This window comes from Bos javanicus, chromosome X (assembly GCF_032452875.1).
Source record: "Bos javanicus breed banteng chromosome X, ARS-OSU_banteng_1.0, whole genome shotgun sequence".
NCBI classification, from domain to species: domain Eukaryota; kingdom Metazoa; phylum Chordata; class Mammalia; order Artiodactyla; family Bovidae; genus Bos; species Bos javanicus.
The window spans coordinates 61,390,700-61,415,998 of NC_083897.1; the positions used below are offsets into that span (position 1 = coordinate 61,390,700).

The 25,299-nt window shown below is 40.0% G+C and overlaps 1 protein-coding gene across 9 annotated transcripts in view; it reads left to right on the forward strand.

Annotated features, from left to right (window-relative positions):
- PAK3 (p21 (RAC1) activated kinase 3) overlaps positions 1-25,299 on the forward strand; it is a 291,829-nt gene that overhangs the window by 183,003 nt on the left and 83,527 nt on the right. For all 9 annotated transcript variants that reach the window (XM_061409486.1, XM_061409488.1, XM_061409479.1 and 6 more), the window contains one exon: positions 6,383-6,584. In XM_061409486.1, the coding sequence (XP_061265470.1) occupies positions 6,410-6,584 (175 nt within the window). In that variant the 5' untranslated portion in view covers positions 6,383-6,409. The remainder of the gene's footprint in view (positions 1-6,382; positions 6,585-25,299) is intronic.

Here is a 25,299-nt window from a genome sequence, read left to right on the forward strand (position 1 = left end):
ACAGATGTGGCAGCTTCTCCTCCCTATAGAATGGGAGGAATGCCCTTTCTCACTTCTTTGGCATCTTAGCCTATTATGGGAAACAATGGCTGAAAATTTGCTAGAAATCTTCAGATGCAAGTTGCTGTAAAATGCAAAGCACTGTATATTCTTTGAAAGGATAATACATTGTACCCTTTGTGGAAGGCCAGGTGTTTTGTTCCTTTTTTGGCAATTGAAAACAGTTCACTACGTCTATTTACACTGTCAATCGTAAGTGTCTGGCTACTTCAGTTGCTAAGAATGTGTCTAAGGTAAAGTGGGTTTAGTATCAGCATAGGCTAGTTAGCAAAGCATCATTTGTGTCCCCATCACAGTTTATACCTGGAAGCTCAGCTAGCCATCTTGAAAAATGTGTACTTCTGTTTACAAGGGAGCCCAAGAAAGAGCCAGCAAGTAACTGTTGGATCCTTTTCCCCACAACCAAATATAATTCAGTGTAAACACCATTCTCACAGTAAAAGCAGTAACCTCATCCCCAAATACAAAGAACAGTCCAGTGTTGGTATCTTTGTCTAAGGAGATGTTGGCTGACTTTAAATCTGTGTCAGCCTAATACCTCCAAATCTGGAAACTTATTAAAAGTTCACTTCTTACTGATCTGTAGAGCTAATTCTTGCTATAAAGATTTACCCAATTCTAGAAATTTGAAATGCCCTAATGTTCTATTAATGTCTTAACATAGTGAGAGTTCTTTGACTTGTTGACTACATTTTTGTGATACCAAAATCAATCTTCTTTCTTATGTGTACTTGTCAGTTTGATTGTCATCTCATCAGCTTCAGGTGTCTTGCAGCCAACCCTATTATTTTTGTAGGTATCTCAGAAATGTCAGAAACCTTGGAAATTTCCCCTGGGCTGCATCTCATTCCTGCATTATATCCTCTAGTTTGATATGAGAGGGACATAAGCAGTATTGATGGGCTCACCGATTTATAGTAATGGCCTTGTGTGGTTGGTGGTTTGAGAACTTTACCTCTGGGTTTATTAGATAATGGCTGTGTGTCTGCTGGCCTAGGCTTTTGTTTTTGAAAGGAGGCCAGTATTAGTTTGTTTCTCATCGGGAAAGTATGCAAATAAACAGTGATTTAGATTTTTGAAAGCAGACAGAATAATACAGACATGCATTGTCTCTGTATGGTATCAGATACCATTGTCTCTGATGGTATCAGATCTGATGAAAATATTGATTTCAGTTGCCAGTGGCTTCATAGATGGTCTTGCAAGTCATAGGACCAGTATTTCTGGATTCTCACCTTTCACACATGCGAGTAGAGCACCTGTGACAAATGGGCACAATTGGTATTTTTGATTGTATCCAATTCCACCCTTATGTCATGGTATGAATTTTGGCCACATTATCTAGAATATATTTGAGCACCTATCTTTCCCCTTGACTCCTGGAACATGCAGGTTGGTGGCTTTTTTTTTTTTTTTAACATACTGAATGTTCTCTGAGGGTTTCATTTGGTACCACATTAACAGAATACATTTGGAAGAATGAGAGAATGAGCAGTATATACAGTGCCTAATCATTTCATCTAAAGTTGCCATGCATCTTGATAAAAGTTTTCCTCTGAAATACTTTGTAGTAAATCTCTGTGTCAAAAGGCGACTCAGTGAAGGGGTGTGTGTGTGTGTGTGCGCGCATGTACGCACATGTGTGTGCACCTATGTGCACATGCCTGCCCTTGCATTTGGGGGTGGGACTATGGAAGTATATAGCAGAGTGAGGGGAAAAGGGAGATAAGGAGGGAGGAAAATAAAAAATTAATCTTTTTTGTACTCTGAAAGAGGGTTGTTCCAGCTTCTTGGTTATCATGAGACAAGAGGCTCATTTCTTACTGCTGATGAATTTCAACTGTAATTACAGAACCTTGGTAAGCCACATTAACTCCCAAGGGCTGGACCAAAAATATACCATCTGCAAAAGTCATTTCAATTCTCTTGGAAAAAACCTAGTAGCCAAGTCTGAAAGCAATTTGTGAACAGATACAAGCTGTTGCTGGGTGTCCATTCAAATTAGCGGTTCCTCCAACAATGCAAAGGGCCATGTTCTAAAAGTGAAATGACATGGCTGGTGGCTGGGTCCAGCATGACCCACACTTGCAAGTTTCTTCTGTGTTGCAGAAGTGAACAACAACAGTTAAACTTTAAAGATCAACAGTTTTTCGATTGGGTTCCTGGAGAATAATGGTGCTTTTGTACAACTCTTGAAGTAGAGCCTACAGCTACCCCAAACAAAATAGTCTCTTTCAAGATCTTGGAAATAATGACCTCATAGGCAGATTGAACCAGCAATCCATTAATAGTTTCCTTTGTAGAGAGGTGTCTCAGGGGAGGGACCTGGCTTAGTAAATCAGCATTGTTTATAAACATAACAGAATAGACTCCCCCTTTTTTCTATGTTTGTGGAATAGCTGGAGATACCTCCCACTTGGGAAGCAAATAGATTAACAGCAAGAGTGCCTTACATTGTAAATTAACCTCCAATTAAAATAAATAATTTTATATTTAAAAAAAAAAGAGTGCCTTACAGGGCCCTACCCTTTCTCCATTGGTCACCTAAAAGTATACTCTGAAGCCCTTGCTTTTAAGGTGAGTTAGAGATAAGGAGTCGCCCACATTATTCCTTTGTCACAAACTCAGAATTATCTGGGACCATTAGAAAAAGATGAAGATTGGTTGTGCCTTGTAAAGGGTCACAAAGAACTGACGTAATATTAGGATAATTTGAGCAAAACTGAATCTGAAATGTCTAGGTAAACTGAGTGTTTATTTGCTTCGTGTTCCTATTGTGAAAATGGACCAAGATTCTTCAGTTTCATTTCCATCTCTGTAAGAGATTTATTTCAGCCCTTCTTATAATCCCTTGATGAGTTGAACAGGATTAAACTGATTCCAGTTTGCTGGGCAGTAGAAAGGTGTGCCATTTAAGCTGGGTCCCTTACAGAATGCCTGTGATGTGGACCATGGCAAGTATGTGGTATTCATATTTTCGGCAGCAATTTCTAGTCTAGTATAGGAGAGTATAGTGTGAGCTCTATATTCCAAGTAGCCCTTTTTAATCTCGACCTGAAAAGAAACAGGGCATCTACTTTTTGAGTCTCTAGCCAGAGAGAGTATTTAAGGATGAAAAAAGCCACTGTTAGCCACACCTAATTATTCACAACAAAGGCGCCTAGTATTTTGGATTACGTAGGTGCACTAGAACCCTGAATAGCTCAGACTCCTACTTGCCTTATTGTGTAAGATCAGTTTTGTATATAATTTTAAAGAGGCCATGTATGTTTCTCTGGCTTCTGTCATCTCAAGTTAAATATGTCCTCAGAAAACAGATATCATCCAGAATATGGTGGCTCTCTCTCCCCATGAGACACATTTTTCAGAAATCTGTTTTCTAGGTCTTACTTACAATCCTCAGTTCTTTTGCAATAACTTTCAAATTTCATTATTTTTACCAAGATTCTGTACATTTGAGCTTTATTTAATAATCATCTCATATTCAGGCATTATTTTTAAACCCAGAAAGGAAAACAAACAAAACACACACAAGGTGAAAAAACTAGTGCTTTTAATCTTTGTCTGGCAAATTCTTCTTCAACACTAAGTAAAAACCATGAACCTGTCTGATACAGAATACCATTGGTGAAATCAGTCTTAAACTCACTTATCTTCTGGAGAAAGAATGAATTGAGAAGGATCAAAATGTGAAAGGGAACGTAGACCCATTAGCACTGATTTCATATTCTAGTTAAAATTTTTACCACAGAGTCCAAAAGACTGTTCTATACATCTGTGTCTCTTTTGCTGTCTCGCATACAGTGTACACCCGTGGTGGATTCATGCTGATGTATGGCAAAACCAATACAATATTGTAAAGTATATAAATAAGTAATAATAATAATAAATAAAATAAAAACTAAAAAAAAAAAATTAAAAAAAATTACCAGTAGTCTATGGATATACTTGATCCTTGACATCACAGTTTCTTTTTCATTTTACCTTGTGCTATAGTTTCACCAGCTTTCCTGGTGGCTCAGTGGTAAAGAATCTGCCCGCCAAGCAGGAGATGCGAGTTTGATCCCTGGGTTGGGAAGATCCCCTGGAGAAGGAAATGGCAACCCACTCCATTATTCTTGCCTGGGAAATCCCATGGACAGAGGAGCCTGACGGACTACAGTTCATAGGGTTGCAGAGTCAGATATGACCGAGTGAGTAAACAATAAAGAGAACACAGTTTCACCCATATAGGAAAATGTGAGACTTACAAAGCTGGTGGTGGTAGTGACAAAACATTTACTACTGAATATTTTCACTGTCATGATTCCCCCCAAAAACTAGAATTGGTCTTAATTCATTAAGATAATGCAAGGCATGACATTTAGGCAAAGGAAAATAGATCTCTTGTGCAAATCAGTCTCACCAATCATTGTTTGTTGGTGGTCACCTGTGCAGATGGAGAAGCTATGAATTGGTACTCAGTTATTTTTGAATACTTACAGGCTCAATATATTTGAGACAATTTTAAACAGTAAAATTTTTTTAAATTTCCACAATGTAATATAATTTAGAATTCATTACTGAAAATAATAAACATGTAACCTCTGAAGGGCTGAAAAGAATGATAGCAGATTATTTCTCATTAGAACAGGTAATGTTTTTGTTGTTGTTGATTTTTTTTTTTTTTTTTTTTTACTTTACAACATTGTATTGGTTTTGCCATACACTGACATGAATCCGCCACGGGTGTACATGTGTTCCCCATCCTGAACCCCCCTCCCATTAGGTATGTTATTGGAATAAAGTGATATGCTGAGTTGTGTTTGGAGAGCTCTTATACTGCTAATTAGTGCCAGTTAATACTTGATGAAATTACAAAGATTTTGTTGCAGTAGGATTTGATTTTCCTTGTATTGGAAGTGGAGATTCACTTGGTAGGTACTCTTTAAAAACTGAGGTATTGTTGATTTACAATGTTGCATGTATTGCTGCTGTACAACAAAGTGATTTAGCTATATATATGATTAATATATATATTATGCATTCCTTTTCATTATGGTTTACCACAGGATATTGAATATAGTTCACTTGTTATTTATCCATTTTGCATACATTAGCTTTCATCTGCTAACCTCAAACTCCCACTCCATCTCTCCCCCACTGTTTCCCCTGGAAAATCCTTGTAACACCTGCCTAGAAATGGCAAGTGTCAGGGCCCTAGAGGAAAGACTTGAACTAGAGTGGGAAGACAGCTAGGAACTGAAACATTTCCTTGAGTTTGTGCTTTTCCAGTTCACGTAACCCTTCAGTGGGATGAAACCCAAATGTGTTCAGCTCTCGGCACAAAATACTAGAGAATAATGAAATTAAGAGCAGATTAGTTGCTAAGACCCAAACTGGTTCTTACAAGCCTGTCACCCCTGTCAACTCCCTTGTTCCCTCTTCTAGGAGATAAAATATGACAAGGAATAGGCTTATGGTGTCTCCTCAGGAAACAGTCCTCTCCTTGGAGTTCCTCTTTGCTCCTGGTGACACTTATCTCTGTTCTATCATCTACTCTGTTACTTGAAGATGGAGCAGTGCTTCTCCTAGCAGTCTACCCCAACTCTGCTGAAACTACCAGGTTTACTAGATTGTTTCTCAGTTCTTTCTCATAAAGCAATAGAATGTGTTTTGTTCATCAGGTACACACAGGTAAGAATCAGATGCCAAAGGCATCCCGGTATCAAAGTTACTAACATGATTGTTGTGGGCATCAAAAATCAACAACCAGGCCTATGTCAATTCTAGACTCCGAGGAGGTGGTGCTACGTGACCAAAATGATCATTGTTGTTGTTCAATCACTCAGTCCTCATTCCTGCCTGACACTTTGCAACCCCATGGACTGCGGCACTCCAGGCTTCCCTGTTCATCACCAGCTCCCAGAGTTTGCTCAAACTCATGTTCATTGAGTCAGTGATACCATCCAACCATCTCATCCTCTGTCACCCTTTCTGCTCCTGTGCCCAATCTTGCTCACAAAGAGGAAAGATTGTAAATTGTGCATTAAAAGACTGTGTGTGGACAGCAGAAAATAGAGTGTCTTTGGGAGAAAGCATCTTAGGTATTTGTATCTACATGTTGAAAAAACTCACCTTTGCTTTCCTCTTTAGGAAATTGTATCATTAGGCCTTAGGGAGACAGCTCCCTTCCCTCTAGAAAAGGAACCCCTCAGAATGGTTGTCAAACCTGAGATTGCATGAGACCAGTGCTTCTGTTTCTAAGACGTTAGACCTCCTGTATATACCAGATTGTCTTTCAGACCTCTCTGAACTCCTGTTTTCACCTCCTCTTCTTTAGGAGCTGTGCAATCAGTTATAACTGAAAATGTCTGACGGTCTGGATAATGAAGAGAAACCCCCAGCTCCCCCACTGAGGATGAACAGTAACAACCGGGATTCTTCGGCACTCAACCACAGCTCCAAACCACTTCCTATGGCCCCTGAAGAGAAGAATAAGAAAGCCAGGCTTCGCTCTATCTTCCCAGGAGGAGGGGATAAAAGTAAAGTATCAGTGGCCGGGTGTTGAAAAGGGGATAGTTTATTCTTTCATTGTCGCTTTCTTTCTCAAGTCATTTCTTGAGCATGGGCTGTTCAGGGCTTGCCTGACTTTTGCATATCCATCTTCAGAGGCTACATTTTGTCAGAGGATGATGTTTGATTGTTACTGTAGGTTTACAGAAAATACACTTAAATGCTATGTTTGTCTTTCACATAACATTGAATTCAGCAGTAAGCCACGGGAAATCATAGCTAGAAGACTGTTTTACAAATATGAATAGTGCCTTTCTTTCTGATAAAACTTAAAGGAGAATTTATAGTAATCCTTTCCTAACCACAAGTTGTCCTTATTAGGAATTTGAGTATTGGTGGATTTACTTCTGTATACCATTTTGACAACCAGGAAAATGTTGAATTGAGCATATGGAAGTCAGTCCAAGTGCCATGTTACTGTCTGTCTGACTATATCACAAAGTGTGCAGAAATTTCTGAGTCATTTGTTTCCTCTACCATTCTTCTGCCAGTCATCCCCTACACAATCAGCCTATTTTACACTAAGTATCACAACAGTATATTATCATTTATCCTTGGTCCTCAAATATCATATGCTGACACTTGGTGACATTGGGGAATATAAAATCCCTCATAAGTAGTTGTCAGGTTGTGTTAATTAGCATAAAGCCTAAACATAGCTTCTATAAATGTGACTATTGTGGCAGAAGAGAGTGAAACCAGGTACAAGGGCTCCAGCATCAGAGAAAGTCACTAAACGACAAGAAGAGTAATATCTCTTGAAGAGAAAAGGGACACTCTTAAGCTTCTTAAAGGTAAAACATAGCTTTATAGGTAGCTTATATTGTATTAATGAATTTCCATAAGGAAAGCTGAAACTCTTATTCAGGCCAATATCGCCTCCTGTATACCTATGGCATGTAATAAATGCTTTATCCCTGGTGACCCAAGGATGGAAAAGACAGAAATGTTGTTAAACCTCTGGATTGAAAACAAAGGAATAAGAAAACACTTCCCTGGTGGTAAAGACTCTCCCTGCCAATGCAGGAGACCCAGGTTTGATCCCTGAGTCAGGAAGATCCTCTGGAGAAGGGAATGGCTAACCACTCCAGTATTCTTGCCTGGAGAATTCCATGGACAGAGGAGCCTGGAAGACTACAGTCAGACATGACTGAGTGACTAACACTTTCACTTTTCCATGCAAGGGATCTCCCATCACGTGAGAGGAATTTTTGAAGACATATTTTCAGACACCAAAGTGGATCCCGAAAAGAAAGAACTGCCTAGAGCAATGGATGGTTTGAGAAATGCATGGTGCACCTGGAAATGCATGCACGACATGGAAACTGAATCTTAGGTGACAGTGGTGCCAAAGAAAGAACCACTAGATCCTGCAGCTCCCGCGTTATGTCTTCCACAACTGTAGAAAGCAACTGAAGAGGAGAGTCATGTGCGTGCACAAATCTTTGGTGCTGTTGAGACCGCCATGCTTTGGAAGCCCTTAAACAATCCTGTTTGCCCTTCTGAAGAGCATGAGCCAACTGATGCTGACATGAGGCCAGCCGAAACAGAGAGGCTGGTGTTTCTGTTTTGTGCCAATACTTCAGGTGACCTCACAGTGAAACCATTACTGGTCTGCAGAAAACTAGGCCCATATCCTCTTAGAGGAAACAACTAAGCTAAGTTTCCAGTATACCAGCATGCAAATAGAAAAGCCTGATGACTCCCTCTCTCCTTAAGAGATGGGTTTAACAGTGCTTTCTTGCAGAAGCTCAAGACTACTAAAAAGAAATCTTGAATTCAATGTCGTATTGATTCCTGCTTGTCCTTTTGGTTCCTCAGATGCATTGGCAAATGTGCATCCTCATTTTAACGTTGTCTTTATAACCAGTGGCATGATTCAGGTCCTGGAGCCCTTAGACAGTGTTTTGTCTGACCTTTAAGAAGACTTATGCCAAGCTAATGTATAACTTTGTTGTTCAGGATCTTACAAAGGCACCTCTGTCTAAAGATCCTAGTGCATGGAATTCCTACACCATCACTCATGCTGTATTCTTCATAAAAGAGGCATTAGATAGTTTAACATTAATGTGCTATGGGAGACTATGGGGCATGTACCCAGAGAAAACAATAATTGAAAAAGACACATGTACCCCAGTGTTCATAGCAGCACTATTTACAACAGCTAGAACATGGAAGCAACCTAGGTGTCCATCAACAAATGAATGGATCAAGAAGATGTGGTACATATACACAATGGAAGATTGCTCGGCCATAAAGAAGAACAGATTTTAGTTCTAGTGAGATGGATGAACCTAGAACCTGTTATACAGAGTGAAGTAAGTCAGAAAAACAAATATCATATGTTAATGCATACATATGAAATCTAGAAAAATGGTATTGATGAACCTATTGACAACGAATGGAGATGCAGACATAGAGAATGGACTTGTGGACACAGTAGGGAAAGGAAAGAGTGGGGCAAATGGAGAAAGTAGCATCAACATATATACATCATCATGTGTAAAATAGATAGCTGGTGAGAAGTTGCTGTATAACACAGGGAGCCCAGCCTAGGCTCCAAGCAGCAGCCCAGCCCTGCTCTGTGATCACCTGGAGGAGTGAAGTAAGAATAAGTATGTATTCTTCATAAAAGAGGCATTAGATAAGTTTAACATTAATGTTAAACTAATTTCCCCCATTAATGTTGGGGAAAGGGGAGAGATGCTCAGGAGGGAGGTGATATATGGCTGATTTGCATTGTTGTACAGTAGAAACTAGCACAACATTGTAAAGCAATTTTCTAATTAAAAAATAAATTAAAAAATATTACATGGGAGAAAATTGGACTAGAGATAGAGAAGTGTCTTTCAGTGATTTCTCCTAAAGACCTTAAGAATATTGGAACAAGAAGAAGCTGTGGGTCAGGATGAACATTTGGCACAGGAGCAGTCGTTGGCTGAAGTTGAGTCTGAATCTATTGATGCTGATTTAAGTGATGACTAGAGGATGACTCAGGAAGCTCACAGGACCCCAGAGGTGATTATCATAAGTGACAATGAAGATAATGAGGAGGCTATAGTACTGGAGACAAATACAATTTTAAGCAACAGGAGAAAAATTTTTAGAACAAGATTAAAACCTCCTCCAAGAAAGTAATGAAAAAAAATGTGTACCTTTACATATCAAAGCTTACCTGTTCAGAGCTTGAGTGATTTAGCTGAATTCTTTAAGAGGTGCTATGATGCCTTCAAAAGAAAATCACTTTGGACAGAAACCATCTTCAGCAGAGCTTAAATCATCAGGTGGTACCATTTAATATGATTGCTGGACAGCTGATAAACTGCCTTTGTACAAGTCTTGAGTGATTTAATTGAATTTATGAAGAGGTGGAGTCTTTTTTTTACAACACCATGTTCAGAAGAAAGCAACCTCAGAAGAGCCTAAATCATTAAGTAGTGTCGTTTAAATATCTGTGCCAGACAGCAAATAAGCTGCCTTCAGACAAACTTCATTGCAGCATTATTTACAACAGCCAGAATGTGGAAGCAACCTAGATGTCCATCGATGAATGGATAAAGAATATGTGGTACGTTTACACAGTGGAATATTACTTGGCCATAAAAAAGAATGAATTTTCATTCTTTTGAGCTAAAGATTTGCACTCTATGCAAATGTGCTATGGTGTCTTCAGAAAAAGACTTGAGAAGACAGAAAGCATCTTGAAGAGCCAAAGTTGTTAAGTCATTTCACTGAAATTCACTTGCTTGTTAGGGCTAAAGCCCCAGTCGAGTTGTTTTAATCTCAGGATCAGACTTAGATGAAGACTCTGGAGCATGAAGATCCATGATTTGAACTAACAGTCCACCTCTGTTTGTTGCTTCACCATCACCCCAAATTTCCACTGCCATGAGTGGGTACATCCTTATCACCTCTGGAAACCATTTCAGGCTCTAAATGGAAACTATACAAGCCTATCACTTTTAACTAATTCAAGCTATGTCAATTCTCATTATTCTGTTTATGTAATGTACTGTTATTATTTTGTTTTACTGCATAAAAAATATTTATGAGGACTTTCAAAAGTTCACATGTGACCTCAGTTCCCCTGCCATTTTTTTTTTTTTTAATCACAGAAAATTATAATTTCCTCAGTGGAACTCTCCTGTATAGGTGAGGGTCATTGAGGAACTTGACCCTCATAGGTAAGGAGGGGTTGCTGTTTATATGTTTCTGCCTGTGAGTGATGACTTGGGTTATACCACAGTCAGTCTCCAGTGAATGGAAAGAGCACTGTACTTGGGTTCTGGAGACTTAGGGTCAAGGCCAGCTCTGCCACTGATTATTGTGACTTTGGGCTAATCACTTAGTTTTTTTGATCCTCAGTTTCATCACCTGTTAAATGAAGATAACAAGACATGGCCTACCTAGCAAAATATTTTTGATAATCAAATGTAATTCTCAATATCAGAGTGCTATTAAAAGTCAAATTTTAAAGTGCTAAGTAATTGTAAGGTGTTATTATATCTGTATCATTCTGGAACTTTACAAACAACTAAAAAACTAGGTTTTAGAATTCTTGTTTCTTTTTTTAAGTAACTTTGTCCATAACTAGAATTTATATGTCAGTTAATAGGAATTTTTTTTTAAGTTAAAATCAACCCAAAATTTCACAAGCCAAAGATAATTAACTGGGTTGGTATTTTTCCTCCCAGTTCTTCTCATCATATGGAAATGGTCATTATTAATAAAAACTTGGAAAATAAAGACAAACATATAGAAAAGATAAAAACCACTCATATCCACAAATCTCAGAAACAATATTAACATTTAGTGGCTTGCTTTCCATACTTTTTAATAGCTATATATATATATATATATATATATATAGTTTTTTATATAGTTAAAATCATAATATATAGTTTTACACCAGCTTTTTCACTCAACATTTTATCATGAACATTTTCCCCTATGTTTAAAAAAATTTTCATAAATACAGTTTATGATGGTGTAGAATATCTCATCATATAGTAGCATCATGGTTTATTTAACCATTTATTTTGTTGGTTATTTGGGATCCTATCCAAATTTCTGTCACAAATAATGTCATATTGTCTATTTCTTGAGTTAAATGAAAATACTTGCTTTGGTGACAGCAGAGGTTTCTGTTTGTTTGTTTGTTTTAAGGAATCTCTTTTGTTGCTACATTTCATTGACCGAATGGAACTTCAAAAGACAGGTAGAAGAAAAACAAGCAGTAAATATAATTTCCAGGTTGAGGACCTGTCTTTGTTGGAGGCCTTCCAAGAGCTGAATCTTGGTTTTAGAGCAAAGTAAGAGGGACAGTTGGCCACCGTATTATGATGCTTCACCATAGAAAAGTTTTCAGAATTTAGACCAGGAAAAGGATATCCTGAACACGAGGTTCGTTTTTCTTTTATGGACCCTGTGAAGTGTGAGACTGATTAGGTTTCTCTTTTGTTGGCTGCTTGAAAACTTAGTGCCAAATGTGTGACCCATGCCTGGCACCTGTAATGGGCCTCTATGGTGTGTTTGCACTTGGTATAGCTTTCATCCAGGCTCCATTTTATGAGCTTATCTTTGTTTTGTTTTCCTTTCACTTGATTGACTTTGAATTTCTGCTGCTATCATACTGTATTTTGTGTATTCTTTTTTTTGGGTTTCAAAATTTATTGTACATCAGAGTCACCCTGGAGAGCTTGTTCAGACACAGCCTGCTGCCACCTCTCAGAGTTTCATGTTTATTTGATCTGGCTTGAGGCCCAAGAATTTGGATTTCTAACAAGCTTCCAGGTGATGTAGATATTGCCAGTCCAGGGGCCACACTTGGAGACCCACTACTTCAGGCGTGAATTCCTTGAAATCAGGAAACAAAGGAAGACCTCTTTGCTTTCATTTCCCTCTACCTAAAATATCTTTGGCTGGTTTCTCAAATGGATAAAAAAAACTATTCAGATTTGACTGAAAAAGGAAAGAGAAAACTAAGAATTTTGTTGGGAGGAGCCTTAAAATCTGTAACAATTGTGCCTTTTCTTTCCAGGGGCTTAGCATCCAGGTAACAACAAGGGCCACTCCAGTTTCTAAGTGAAAGTAGCCAGGGGCACTTTCCTTGTTACCTTTCTTTTTTAAAAAAATTAAAAAAATTTTAATTGGAGGCTAATTACTTTACAATATTGCGGTGGTTTTTGCCATACAGTCACATGAATCAGCCATGGGTGTACATGTGTTCTCCATCCTGACCCCACCCTCCCATGTCCCTCCCCATCCCATCCCTTTCTTGTAAACCACCTTATATCCATTATGGAACATGGTGGGGAATAAATACATGGATGAATAAATCCATAAAAAATACATGAATAAATAAAACAGTAAGGCAAAGGCAATGAGACAAGTGAATCACCCAGGATTCTGAAAATGGCATAGTTCCTCTTAAAGGAAGAACATGTGGGAAAGAGGCAGGTGAGGCTACCTTCGGAAGGGACACGTCCTGTGTGATGTCTGTGTCATCTGAAGCGTGCTTGTGCGTCTCATGTCTTGTGCTGCACTAGAGCTTTAGGTGTCTTTCAGGGGGTATGCAATGCTGTGTGAAGAGCTGTGTCTTTAGGGAGCACAGTTCATGTGTATTTTGTTTGTGAGAAATCCAGAGATTTGGGAGCTGGTGAGCCCTGCAGATGGAAGTAAAGGCCCCTACTTCCTGGAAGCAGACAAGGAGATAGTTGGATAAAGCAAATCAGGACGAATAGAAAGTGATCTACGATTGACTTATTAGTTCCTAGTGTCAAGCCTGTGCCAGGCACATTACATGTATTGACTCTTTCAATTCTAATAACTACTCTGTATTACCCCCTTTTACAGGTGAGGCCATTTAAGCTCAAAGCATTTAAGTAGACAGCCTAGGCTCACACAGCAGATGCCAGAAGCCAGAAATCTCCTGAGTCTTTCCAACTCCAAACCTTCTGCTTGTGCTACTCTATCACACGGTCCTTTTTATTGCCACTCAGAAGGAAAGAAAACTTTTTTTCATGTTTTTTGTTACTGTTTAACATTAAAGAAGATTCAGTTATCCTTTATGGTCTTGTTATTCACATGTTTTGGTCAATAGACATTATTAACTTTAATTGCTCACAATAAAAAATTCTTAGTTTGCTAACTAGGCTGAACAGTATGCCATCTTTCTTCAGTGATGCTGAAGACCCTTTGGGATTTTGCAGTAGCTCAAGGTTATTTTCTTTGCATTAACAATGAGTGGGAGTCTCAATTAACTTAATTGAAGATTTTCGTAGCAGAAAGCCAGATGTCAGAGACGACTACATCCTGGATAGTGTTTACAATACCTCTTGGTTCTTCAAATGTAGACCATACAGCTCAGCAAAGAGTACTCTTTGGAGGTCATTGCTCTGCCCTTTGGGGAGTCTGAAGGACATAGCATCTTGCTTGTCCTCCAGGGCCAGTGCTCTGCCCCAGGGCAAGAGCCTCCTATATTACCCCCTTTACTCATAGAAGTCCACTGTGTTTGAAATGGGAAAATGGTGGGGTAAGGATGCACTCTGTACTAGGGCCTTTGATTCCATTTCAAGGCCAGTAAACAGGGAAGTTGAGCACAAATATGGTATCCCACTAGAGACAGCAGACAAATGCAAAAAAAAAAACAAAAAGTATGGAATGCGGGATTAGAAGATAAGTAGAAAAAAGGAAAGAAGCAATGGGGAGAAATTAAGAGAGGAATGAGGGGGAGAATTATGAGAGTTATGAGAATTATGAGGAATTAAGAGAGTGTACGAGGGGGAGATTAAGAGATGCAGAAGATATAGGAAATGGAGGAGAAGAGAGGAAGGCAGAAGAGAGATACATCAAACATTAACATGAAGGGTTGCAAGGAGACTAAAATTGACACCAGCTAAGGGATATGAAGTTGTTTTCCTCCTTAAAACAAATGAGGCCTCCCCGACTCCTTCAAACTTATTTGTGCCCTATATAATTATCCATGTGAATGGAAGTGTATGGTTAAGGGCATTGCCTCATATTTCCTTTTAGTTTTCCAACATTGTCCATTGAAATTGTTGCATGTGTGAATTGGGTATAAATGCGAATGAAACTAGTGTGTGTTGCCTTGGAAGAAGATGGGTAAGAGTCAGGTTCCTGATAATTTGCCAGAATGATCACTTTTGCTGCAAGCTTTTGAAGATGATACCACTGAAGTTGACGGCTGTCTGTATGTGAGTGGGGGGTCACTAGAAGGGCTCACATGGGACCATCATTTCCTTTTCCCTATCATCCTCATGGAACATGCCACTTTTGAATTGGGCTTATAGCTACTCTTGCAGAATCAGGTACCACTTTGAGTTTTTATCTATGCATTAAAGGCTGCCGATTTTATAGAGAACATATATTGTTTTTCATAGACACTGAAGAGCTGACAGGGGGAAGTGGACTTACTATTCCACCAGAGGGAATGCAACTAGCCGTAAAGAAATTCCAGATATGCCGATTAAGTATTATCAATTACTAAGGTTGAAATTTTCTAGGTTCTTTATTGGAGGATGGAGTCTAATGGCTTTAGCACATTCTACTTGAAGACAGGAGAATGAACCTTCCCCTATGGGCCTTCCCAGCTATATACATCTGGGGTTTGCTAATATAACAAAAGACATAAAAGCAGTGACTGTTTATGATAGCCCAATTTAATCTCCTTTCTTGGTAGTTATGTTTGAAAGGTCATCATTCAGTAGATGGGAAGTGCTGGGTTTAGATGGTGACATGATTCCTTAATTTTCCAGCAAAAACAGTCACCCTGTTAATATGTATGTATATTCCTAGTGAGATGATGTCTTTTGGATGGCAGTTGTAGAGTTATAGTATTTGGTGAACTTTCATATCAATCACCTCCTTCAAACCTCCTGTGATGAAGGCAAGGTTTATCCATTTTACGAAGGAAGGCAGAAGTTTAGAGAGGTTAACTGACTTTCACAAAGCTTCCCCACTACTGGTTACAAAGTGAGGCTGGCCTAGAATTTAAGATCCCGACTCCTGGTTCAGTGATTGATTATGATACTGCTTGTCATAAAAAGAGAGTCAACTAATGTGTTTTAAAAATAGGTTTGGGGCCAGTGAAATATCAAAAATGGAATTTTTATGGAAGCAAGTAAAACCTAAGAGCATCTAATCTATTTTTTCATTCAACAGTTACAACTGTAGTCATACCTTTTTACAAGTTACTCCTCCTGAGGGCATAACTTGCTAGCAGAAGGAAACAGCCTTTGTTTAAAAAAAGAACATTGTTAATTATTTTTCCTTGATTCCTGTGTTATATTTTTCCATCCTTTAACTCTCTATTACAAAAATATCTTATACTTTATAATTAAAATATTAAAGAACTATATAGAGTCGCCTGTCCTTCCTCCCTTTAGATTCATTCATAATCCAATGTTTAAGGGTTTGGGCCCTTTCCCTCACTTACTAAACATTAGTTTCCTTTTCTGCTCAATCAGTGTGTATTTTGCCCAGGATGCTAGGTTTAAGCCAGAAATATATCTGTTATGTAGAACCTCTTTTTAAATCATTTACCCACCTTGCTTTAAATACTTAGAGCAAAGAATTCAATCTATTTTTAGGCCTAATTTTCCATTGTAGTTACCACATAGTACTTTCAGGTATTTCCAATGGGAAAAATAAATTTGAAGGCCCACAAAATGTCATTCTTTCTACCAAAAATAAATAAATAAATAAATAAATAAAGGAAAACTAGATAACTGGTCTCTCTCCTGTGTAAGGGAAAATGTGCATTTCATGAATCCAGGAGGTGAGACATTCCTGTGGGTCCCCTCTCATAATATGTTCTCCAACAGGATGTTTGTTTATAGAGCAGAACGGCCAAAAACTAGAACCGTCTTTGCATAAATCAGTCCCTCTGGAACTATTGTCCTCACAATGAGCACTCACTTCCTTTTTTTTAACTTTTTATTTTATATTGGAGTGTAGCTGATTAACAATGTTGAAACTATCAATAACAAATATTGTTATTTGAGCACTCGCCTCTTCGAAACCACCTGCAAGGCTGCTCTGTTGCTTTAGAAAGAATTGTTCTGGGATACTTAGTCTTATCCAAGAATAAGGCTGCAAAAGGTTTCCCTTGGGAGAGAGGGAGGTTTATGGCTCAGGGTGCTCAGTGACCCACAAAACAGGGGATGGAGCAAAATGGCATTTTTTTAAATTAAAGCACCAACTGCAGTACTTAACTTACTTTCCTGGTAGTTAAGCAGACACTAAGGCATTCTAATTCTTGAAAGACCACAAGGGTAACATTTTATACATGATTTTTGTGAGCCATTGACTAGCAGCCTCTTAGTGAAATAGAGAAAATGATCGAACCACTAAAAGTGTCTCTCATCCAGCTAAGGAGTGACCAAGTCACTAAAGATTGTCTCTTAGGAAAAGTAAAGGTTGTCACCCATAGGAGATGGGTGGCCCTTTGAAAATATTTCTCTATCCTTCTAACATGGCATTCCTAGGGCAAAGCTCAGAAATGTTGAAGTGAAAAACAAGCATTTTAATATGATGCATCTCTAACCCAGCCACCTGTACTACCCCTGCCAGAAATGACCTCTCTGTCCACACAAGTTATTTGGCTTCAGGAACACACAACACTGAGTACAGATTGCTCCTAGGTGGAGGGAGCAGAAGAGGGCTTCTAGTGTCAAGCTAGGGGTTGTAGGACAAGCGACCGTTCTAGGAGGGCTGCAAATCCAGTGCAAGCCTCCTAGTGAAATATGTTATTAGACCTCCTTTGTCTCAAATGAGCTTAATGGAAAATCACGTGATAGAGATCTGTGTGCAACCAGCCAATTAAATCTGAGCTGCATGCTGAATTTGAGCCCGGAGCTAGTTTATTAGCTACCTCAGTTTAAAAATGAGATAGAACAGAATTGGATGTCAATATAGGCTTACCTGGAGCATCTTTTGCAGTTTACTTACATATTTTACTCAGGAAAGATTGGTGTCTGTTTTTTATGTGTCTCTCTGTGCTGAGGGTGGTGGGGGGATCCTACCTGTAAGACAAGGTTCTCTGTCCTCAGGTCATTTTTGATTTAGGTGCAGAAATCAGACACACACACACATACACACACGCAGTTTATGTAGAAAATGCCCAGCAGGTGATCTCCAAGGCAATAGATGCAGTGGCAGATGGATCTTCCGATTCCATCCCCACCATTTATTTTCTTCCTCAGCCTGTGTGAAAGAACAGCCATTTTGAAGCCTGCCCCCATCATCCCATGTGTACTGAGTAGCACAAAGCTACCTGGTTTGTCTTACAGTAGACACCTTTTTCATCATCACATCCATCTGCTCAAAAGCCGTTCCAAGCACACTCTTTATGACTGTCCAATTTCTTCTTTCTTCCTAATTTCTAAGACTATATCTGATCCATTTACTCTTCTTTCTTCTCAGTTCCTCATCAGTGTGCTATAGATATTCCAATGTCCAAGCTCTGCTTTTCCTATTTTTCCTACTTGAGACGCCTTACCTTTCCTGCCTACCCCTTCTTTAAGACCCATCTCTCAAACTCTCCTTCCTCTCCAGCAAGCCCTCACTCTCCACCACAGAGTTCTCTGATCTTCTTTTCTTTGGACATACAACAGGCTTTATACTCTGTTCTTCCCAACTTAGCACCAAATTTTCTTTAGTCTGGTACTATCGGTCTCTGTTTCTTTTTTTTTTTTTTAATTTATTTATTTTTTTAATTGAAGGATGATTGCTTTACAGAATTTTGTTGTCTTCTGTCAAACTGTTTCATGTTTGTTAAGCTTATTTCCCCAATGAGATCACACATTTAGAACATTCCTTAGGTTCCCAGTGAGTCACCCAGTACAATCTGTCACTGCACTGATCCACAATTCCAAGTCTACTGGTTAATTGACCCACTGACTGGTTCCGAGGAAAGGGGGCTGGGACCATAGCAAGCATTGTTCCTCAGAAGCAAGGTTGTGAAATGTTGCTGTTTAGAACTAGTCAGCCTCTGTGGTCTTTTCCCCCCCTTTGGAAAAATTGTTTCTGCATTTAAAAAATGTTTTATATAATATTTTGTTGTTTTTTTATCTTTCTGTATTATTATGGCTTTCAATGTCACTTTTTTCTTGTGCCATACATTGTAATTTTGCATGCTTTCCATTGCTTTTCTAAAAATAATGATTGTCCTATGCTTTTAGGCCAAATTTATATAGGAAAGTGTTTCTCTCTGTCTGTCCTCTGTTATTCCTTTTCTTTTCCTTCATGCTCTGCTTTGAAGGAGCTAGATAGTGTTCTAAAAAATAATTCTGCATGTGACCATGACATCCAATGAGAAGGTCCAAAACAACTTCCAGGAATTTTAGGGGAAGATGACAAATGGAACTCCTACAACAAAGACGACTCAGGTGACAGTTTTATAAAATGCTTTCTGAAGGCAAGCATAGCACTGCCCTGGGATTTTGTCCAGGGGAGTATTTGTTGCTTTGCTGTACCTTGAACCCAGCACAACTGAGTTACCAATATATGCTTTTGACCCTAAAGTGGCACCTGGCAAGAGGTGTGCCTGAATGAGTACAGGGTCATCCCCAGTGTTGGGGAAAACAGCAACACTGCCATCACCACCCAGTGCAGCTCTAAAACATACCCTCCCACCCCTCCAGCCTTCTTGGGGAAACTGGATAAGTGTCTCCTCATCCATGAACACATAATGGCAAATAGGCGTGACCTGTCTCCATATATTGGGTCTCATTTCATATAATGAAAGTCATTCATTCATCCATTCATTTTTTCATTTGCTTATTCATTAAATATTTAGTGAATCAGGCACCAGGCGTTGGGGTATGTTGGGGTACAGAGGTGAGTAGGTGCCGGTTCCTGCCTTGAAGGAACTGATGGCCTAGTGAGGGACACAGACAAGTCAGTGAGTGAGTAGAGTTTAGCATGGTAAGTGCAATAGAGAAGTAAGCACTGAGGAGGGGTGTCTATTGAAGACTGAGGGAAGGAGCAGTTAGGGGAGGCTTCCTGGAGGAGGGGACCACTCAACTGAGGTGAGTCTTAAAGAAGGAATAGAGCCAGCTATGTATGAGTTAGGTGGGATTTAAGATACAAGGAACAGAATTATGAAGGCAGTAAGCATGACATAATATTAGTTGAGTTTCTTTGACTATAACTACAGGTAGTTCAGCATAACTAGTGCATAGAGTGCTAAGGGGAAGGGTGGGAGATGGAGCTGTGAAGGTAATTGGGGATTGGGTTCCAGAGGGTTTATATATGTCATACTAAGGCATACAAAAGGGCTTTGGATATGATTCTGAAGGCAGTGGGCCAACACTGAAGCAGGGAAATAATATCAGATTTGTGTTTCAAAATATCACTGTAGCCACAGGAGAAGAATGAATGTGGATGGTGCAGAGGATGGGGGCATCATGAAAGAAGACAAGTCAGGCTGTGGGAATCACACAGGTGTGAAATCACAGAGGTCTAACCTAAGGGCCAGTATTGTAAGAATAAAAGAGAGCAATGCAGAGAGAACATTTAGGAGGAAGAGTTAATAAGACCTAGGTAACTAATCAGGCTTTCCAGGTGGTTCAGTGGTAAAGAATCTGCCTGCCAATGCAGGAGGTGCAAGAGATGCAGATTTGATCCTTGGGTCAAGAAGATCCCCTGGAGGAGGGCATGGCAACCCTTTCCAGTATTCTTGCCTGGAGAATGCCATGGACAGAGAGGAGCCTGGTGGGCTACAATCCATGAGGTCACAGAGAGTCGGACATGACTGGCTGAGCATGCATAGCATGCAGACAACTAATCAGATGGTGACAGGAGAAGCTAAAGAGAGTGAGGTAGGGAACACAAGAGGAACTGTAGTTTCTTCTTGTAGATGGGGAAAGGCAGTTGAGAATTTGTTTTCTTTTGAAAATATTTCAAGTGAGGGGGTTGTGAGGCAGCCAAATAAAGGTGTTCAATAGGCGGTTAACTCCATGGGGTCAGAGGAGATCCACGTGGGGAGTCTCAAAAGTAGACAGTAATTGAAACCACACAAGTAGATGAAGTGACCTAAGGGAAAAGTGTGTTGATGATAAGAGATGAGGACCTAGGACAGCTCCTGGGGACTACTAGTTAAAGTCTACAGAAGACCCAGAAATGTACGAATAGACTCTAGGAAAGAATTGTGTGAAAGATGGTGAGGAGACGTTAGTTTCATGAAGATCATAGTCCGCATGTCAGTTTTGACTGTGAAGTCAGTGGCTGTGAGGACTGAAAAATGGCTATCTCAGGGAGGAGATCAGTTTGGGACCTCAGATTCATTTCAGTGGTTTGAAGAGTGAGGGTTAAGGAAGTCTAGATTGCCTTTTCAAGAAGTTGAAGCTAGAGAAGGAATGGTTGAGAGATTATAGCAACTGAAGAAAGCTATGTGGTAGCAGGGAGCTTTAATTTTTAAGGACAAAAGAAATCTCAGCATGTACTTTTAAAGCCAGATAGGAAGTGTCAGTAGAGAGGGAGAGACTGAATAAATGGAGTGAGACACCCCCGCCCCCCGCCTCCCGCCATGGAGAAATGAGAGGGACAGGAACAGTGGAGCACCAGTGAGGGTATAAACCTCAGGTAGAAGGATAGGACAGTGTTCCAGTAAGATGTGAAGGGAGATGTTACTAATGGAGATACATTCCTAGGAGTGGGACAGGAAGTGAAGTCAAAGGAGTTCTAAACTCATGGCCTCTGTTTTTTTCAGTGAAGTAGAAGGAATTTCTTATGCTGAAAGTAGAGGAGAGAATGAAGCAGAAGTTTGAGTGAAGTGGTGAAATTCTAGAGTATTCCCTAAGAGGAGTGGGAAAGGAAGTTGGCCAGGGCCAAGAAGGGTGTTGCAAGCACCACTGATGACCCAGCTCTGGTCCAGCACCAGTCTACATGGTTGTGATTTTTTCCCCCAACAACTTTACCAGCCTCGGTATGGAAATGGATGTTTCATGGCTAGGTTCGATCAGGGTAAGGTTTTGTTGAAGAGTTGAAAGAGGAGGTCAAAGTAGCATAGTTTCCAGGGCAGTGGGTTAAGGGCAGTTTAAATGATGTACTGTAGAGTCCAGGCCAGGAAGAAGCTGAGAAGTTGGCTAAAAATGGAAGGGTCCAGGGATTGGAGGTTTTGTTGAAATCAAAGAATAAGTAAAATAGGAGTAATGACATGAAAGAGTGAGAAAGCTGGGCCCAGAGAATAAGATAACAGAGTTATCTGAGAGAATATTACAGAGAAAGGGTCATTCTGGATAATGAAAAGGCCTGACATAGCTGTGATTCTCCACTCTGCACATCATCTGTGGCGCTTCAAAACATCATTTGCCCAGGCCTCCCTTTCAGAAATTCTGATAGGGTAGGTTCTGAGTGGGCCCAAGATATTTGGATTTTTGTGAAACTCTACAGGTTATTCTGATGAGCAGCCCTGGTTAAGAACTACTCGTGTAATGGTGGCCATGGGAATGGATTGAAGGAGTGGAAAGGAGATGAAGTTCATTAAAGCTGAGGGGCATCAAGGACTTAAAAGGTGAGGGTGTGTGTGACAGAGGTGCCCATTTGTATATTATGTTTAACAGCAAGATGGCAGCACTGAGTGTTGGAAAGAATATTGGGAGCCCAAGTCAATAATAAAGGGGACTTGGCCAGGAGAACTAAATGGCAGTGACCTCAAAGGAGGGGTCTTTGTAGACAAGTGCAGAATTACTTATCTCAAACAATTTGGAATAAAAATGAGGCAACTCTGCCCTTCTGCATTGCCCTAGGCCTAAAGACATGGAATGGGGAAGAATGATCAGCGTCCATCAAGGATAATCTGAGAAAGTGATACCTTCGTTGGATAGCAGGGTTTAAAATGATTTTTCTCAACCCCAGCTGCTTAAGGAAATACTGGAGGGCCTTTAAAAATCAACGATTCTGGGGACAACCCCAGAGTAAATCTGAATCTCTAGCAGTAGGGCTCTGAAATCTCTCTCTACCACCCCTCCAACTCTCTCTCTCTCTCACTCACTCACTCTCTGACTTTTTTGAAGTTTCCCACACAAAAGTGATGCATAGTGAGGTTTGAGAACCTAAGGCAGGAAGTAAACAGTGCCTTTAACAAAGAGGTTGGAGTGAAGGTGTAGAGGGATTTTAATGGAGTAAGCCCTAGTCACTAGAGGAAATGCAAAACATTGGAGTGAAGAATATAGGAGATGACAGATGACTTCTCCTTTAAAATGTAGGGGGATGGAGAAAGATGTCAAGATGAAAGACTCTGGAGAGACTAGCTGACCCCTGGAGTTACAGCCAGAACCCATACACATGCAGAAGGTCCCAGTACTAAACACCATTTGTAATTTGTGGTCTAGTCACCAATTTGTGACCTTTGTTCTAGGTTCTGATAGAATATGGTTGATAGTCTTACAAAGTGGTGCTTCTTCTTTGTGCTTCTGCTCTCTGCAAATATCAATCCAGAGCTGAACAGACTGCATCTCATGAGCCCAGGATTCAGGTTAGGCTGAGTCTTAATGTAAACAACAAATTCTCTGAGAATTCTCTAGAGGAGATACAGACATTTTTAGTATTCCTTAAAATAAAAAGAAAGAAAAAATTTCTTACTTAGGATCCAGTCATTGAACATTTGCTGAAGATTAGGCTCAAATCTATTGATTTTTTTAATGCTACTGGATAATAAATGTGGAAGTTGCTCAGTCATGTCCGACTTTTGCGACCCCATGGACTGTAGCCCACCAGGCTTCTCTGTCCATGGGGATTCTCCAGGCAAGAATACTGAAGTGGGTTGCCATTTCCCTCTCCAGAGGATGTTCCCAACCCAGGAATTGAACCTGGTCTCCTGCATTGCAGGAAGATTATTTTACCTTCTGAGGCACCAGGAAAGCCTGGATAATAAACAGTGCAACTATTAAGAACTTAGGTTCTGTGGACACAGCTGGGACCTGGATTCAAATCCTGGCTCTGTCAGCTTTTGAATCCTGCATATGTAGTTTAACTTCATTGAGTCTCACTTTCTTCATCTGTACAACAATGTGTGTGTGTGTGTGTGTGAGTGCATGCTCACTAAGTCATATCCAACTCTTTGTGACCCCATGGACTGTAGCCTGCCAGGCTCCTCTGTCTATGGAATTTTCCAGGCAAGAATACTGGAGTGGGTTGCCATTTACTTCTCCAGGGGATCTTCCCAACCCAGGGATTGAACCTGCCTCTCTTGTGTCTCCTGCATTGGCAGGTGGATTCTTTACCAGCTGAGCAGCTCTGCCTTATAAAATTGTGGTTGAAATTAAATGAGATAACCCTAGAAACACTCTGCACGTGGTAAATATTCTCTAAATGCTAGTGACTACGTGTGCAGACGTAAGCTGTGTGCTAGGAAATGTGAGAATGAGTAAGATACAGTCTCTGCTGTCAAGTGTCTCAAATTTTAGCTACAGAGATAGGTATGTAAAGAAAAAATGAAAATGCAGTGTTAATCAGGGCCAAGCTCAGAGTATACACTGGGTCACTCTATGGGAGCAGGAAGAGAAGGGAATTTAACTTTGTCTGCAGAAGGAAGACAGGAAAAGTCTTGCCAAAGGAGAGAGAATGCTAGAGTGAGCCTTCAAGAGTAAGGATTAATGGGAGTTGATCACACAAAGCAGAGGCGTGTGGTAAGAAGTCAGGCTTTCCAGGCCTCAGCCTAGCTCGTATAAAAGCTTGGCAGTAAGAGAGAAGCTGGCAGTTGAGGGAGTATGAAATGGATAAGGAACAGTGGGGGCCACAGCAAGAATAGACAGTGGAGAGGTAAGCTGGGGGCAGATCATGCAGGCCCTTGGCTCACATGCTAGGGTGCATGATCTTTGAATATCTGGATAATGCAGGGTCTTAAAGGCAGGAATGTGGTCAGATACGTATATTCCAAAAGGTTATTCTGGCCACAGAGTAATGAATCACAGAGGGCAAAATTGGAGATAATAAGACCTGGTGAAAAATGCTGGTGCCTTGGACTAAGATGATGATGATTTGTGGAGATGAAAGAACGAAGATGGATCCAAAATGAGTTAGAACGTGATGACTGATTAAGATTGAATTAATGAAGGAGTCAAAGAAGCTCCCAAATTTAGAATTGGGCAGTTGGGCCAGTATTGGAATACCCAATAGCCAGAGTAAGCATGTGTCTAAGACCCAGCAAATTAGGGCACCTAAAATGTGAAAACAGTTTGGTTTGGGATATACAGTAGTTAGACAAGTTAATCATCATAGGAACATCAGAACTTTTGTGGCTTCCTTACCTTTTTAATGAAGTAGGATTGTTTTTATTTGAGAGAGAGAGTCATAATCTTTTCATTGCTTAGAGTCTCCCAAAGAGGAGGAGTCCAAAGCCTTAATCCTTCTCTGATCTGGGCAGTGAGTGGTTATCATTTCACTGAGAATATGGACACTGAAGGAGGAGCAGTTTGGATGTCCTGCCTCTTATAATTAGTGCTACATGATGAGAATGGCATAATTAGGCTGGTAAGGGACTGGCAATCAGCTGGCCTTAGGGAGACACCATTAAGCTGATTCTCGTCATTCAACTTAAGTAGTGGAACTTTCCTTGTAGCTCAATTGGTAAAGAATCTGCCAGCAGTGCAGGAGACATGAGTTCGATATCAGGGTTGGGAAGATCCCCTGGAGAAGGAAATGGCAACCCACTCAAGT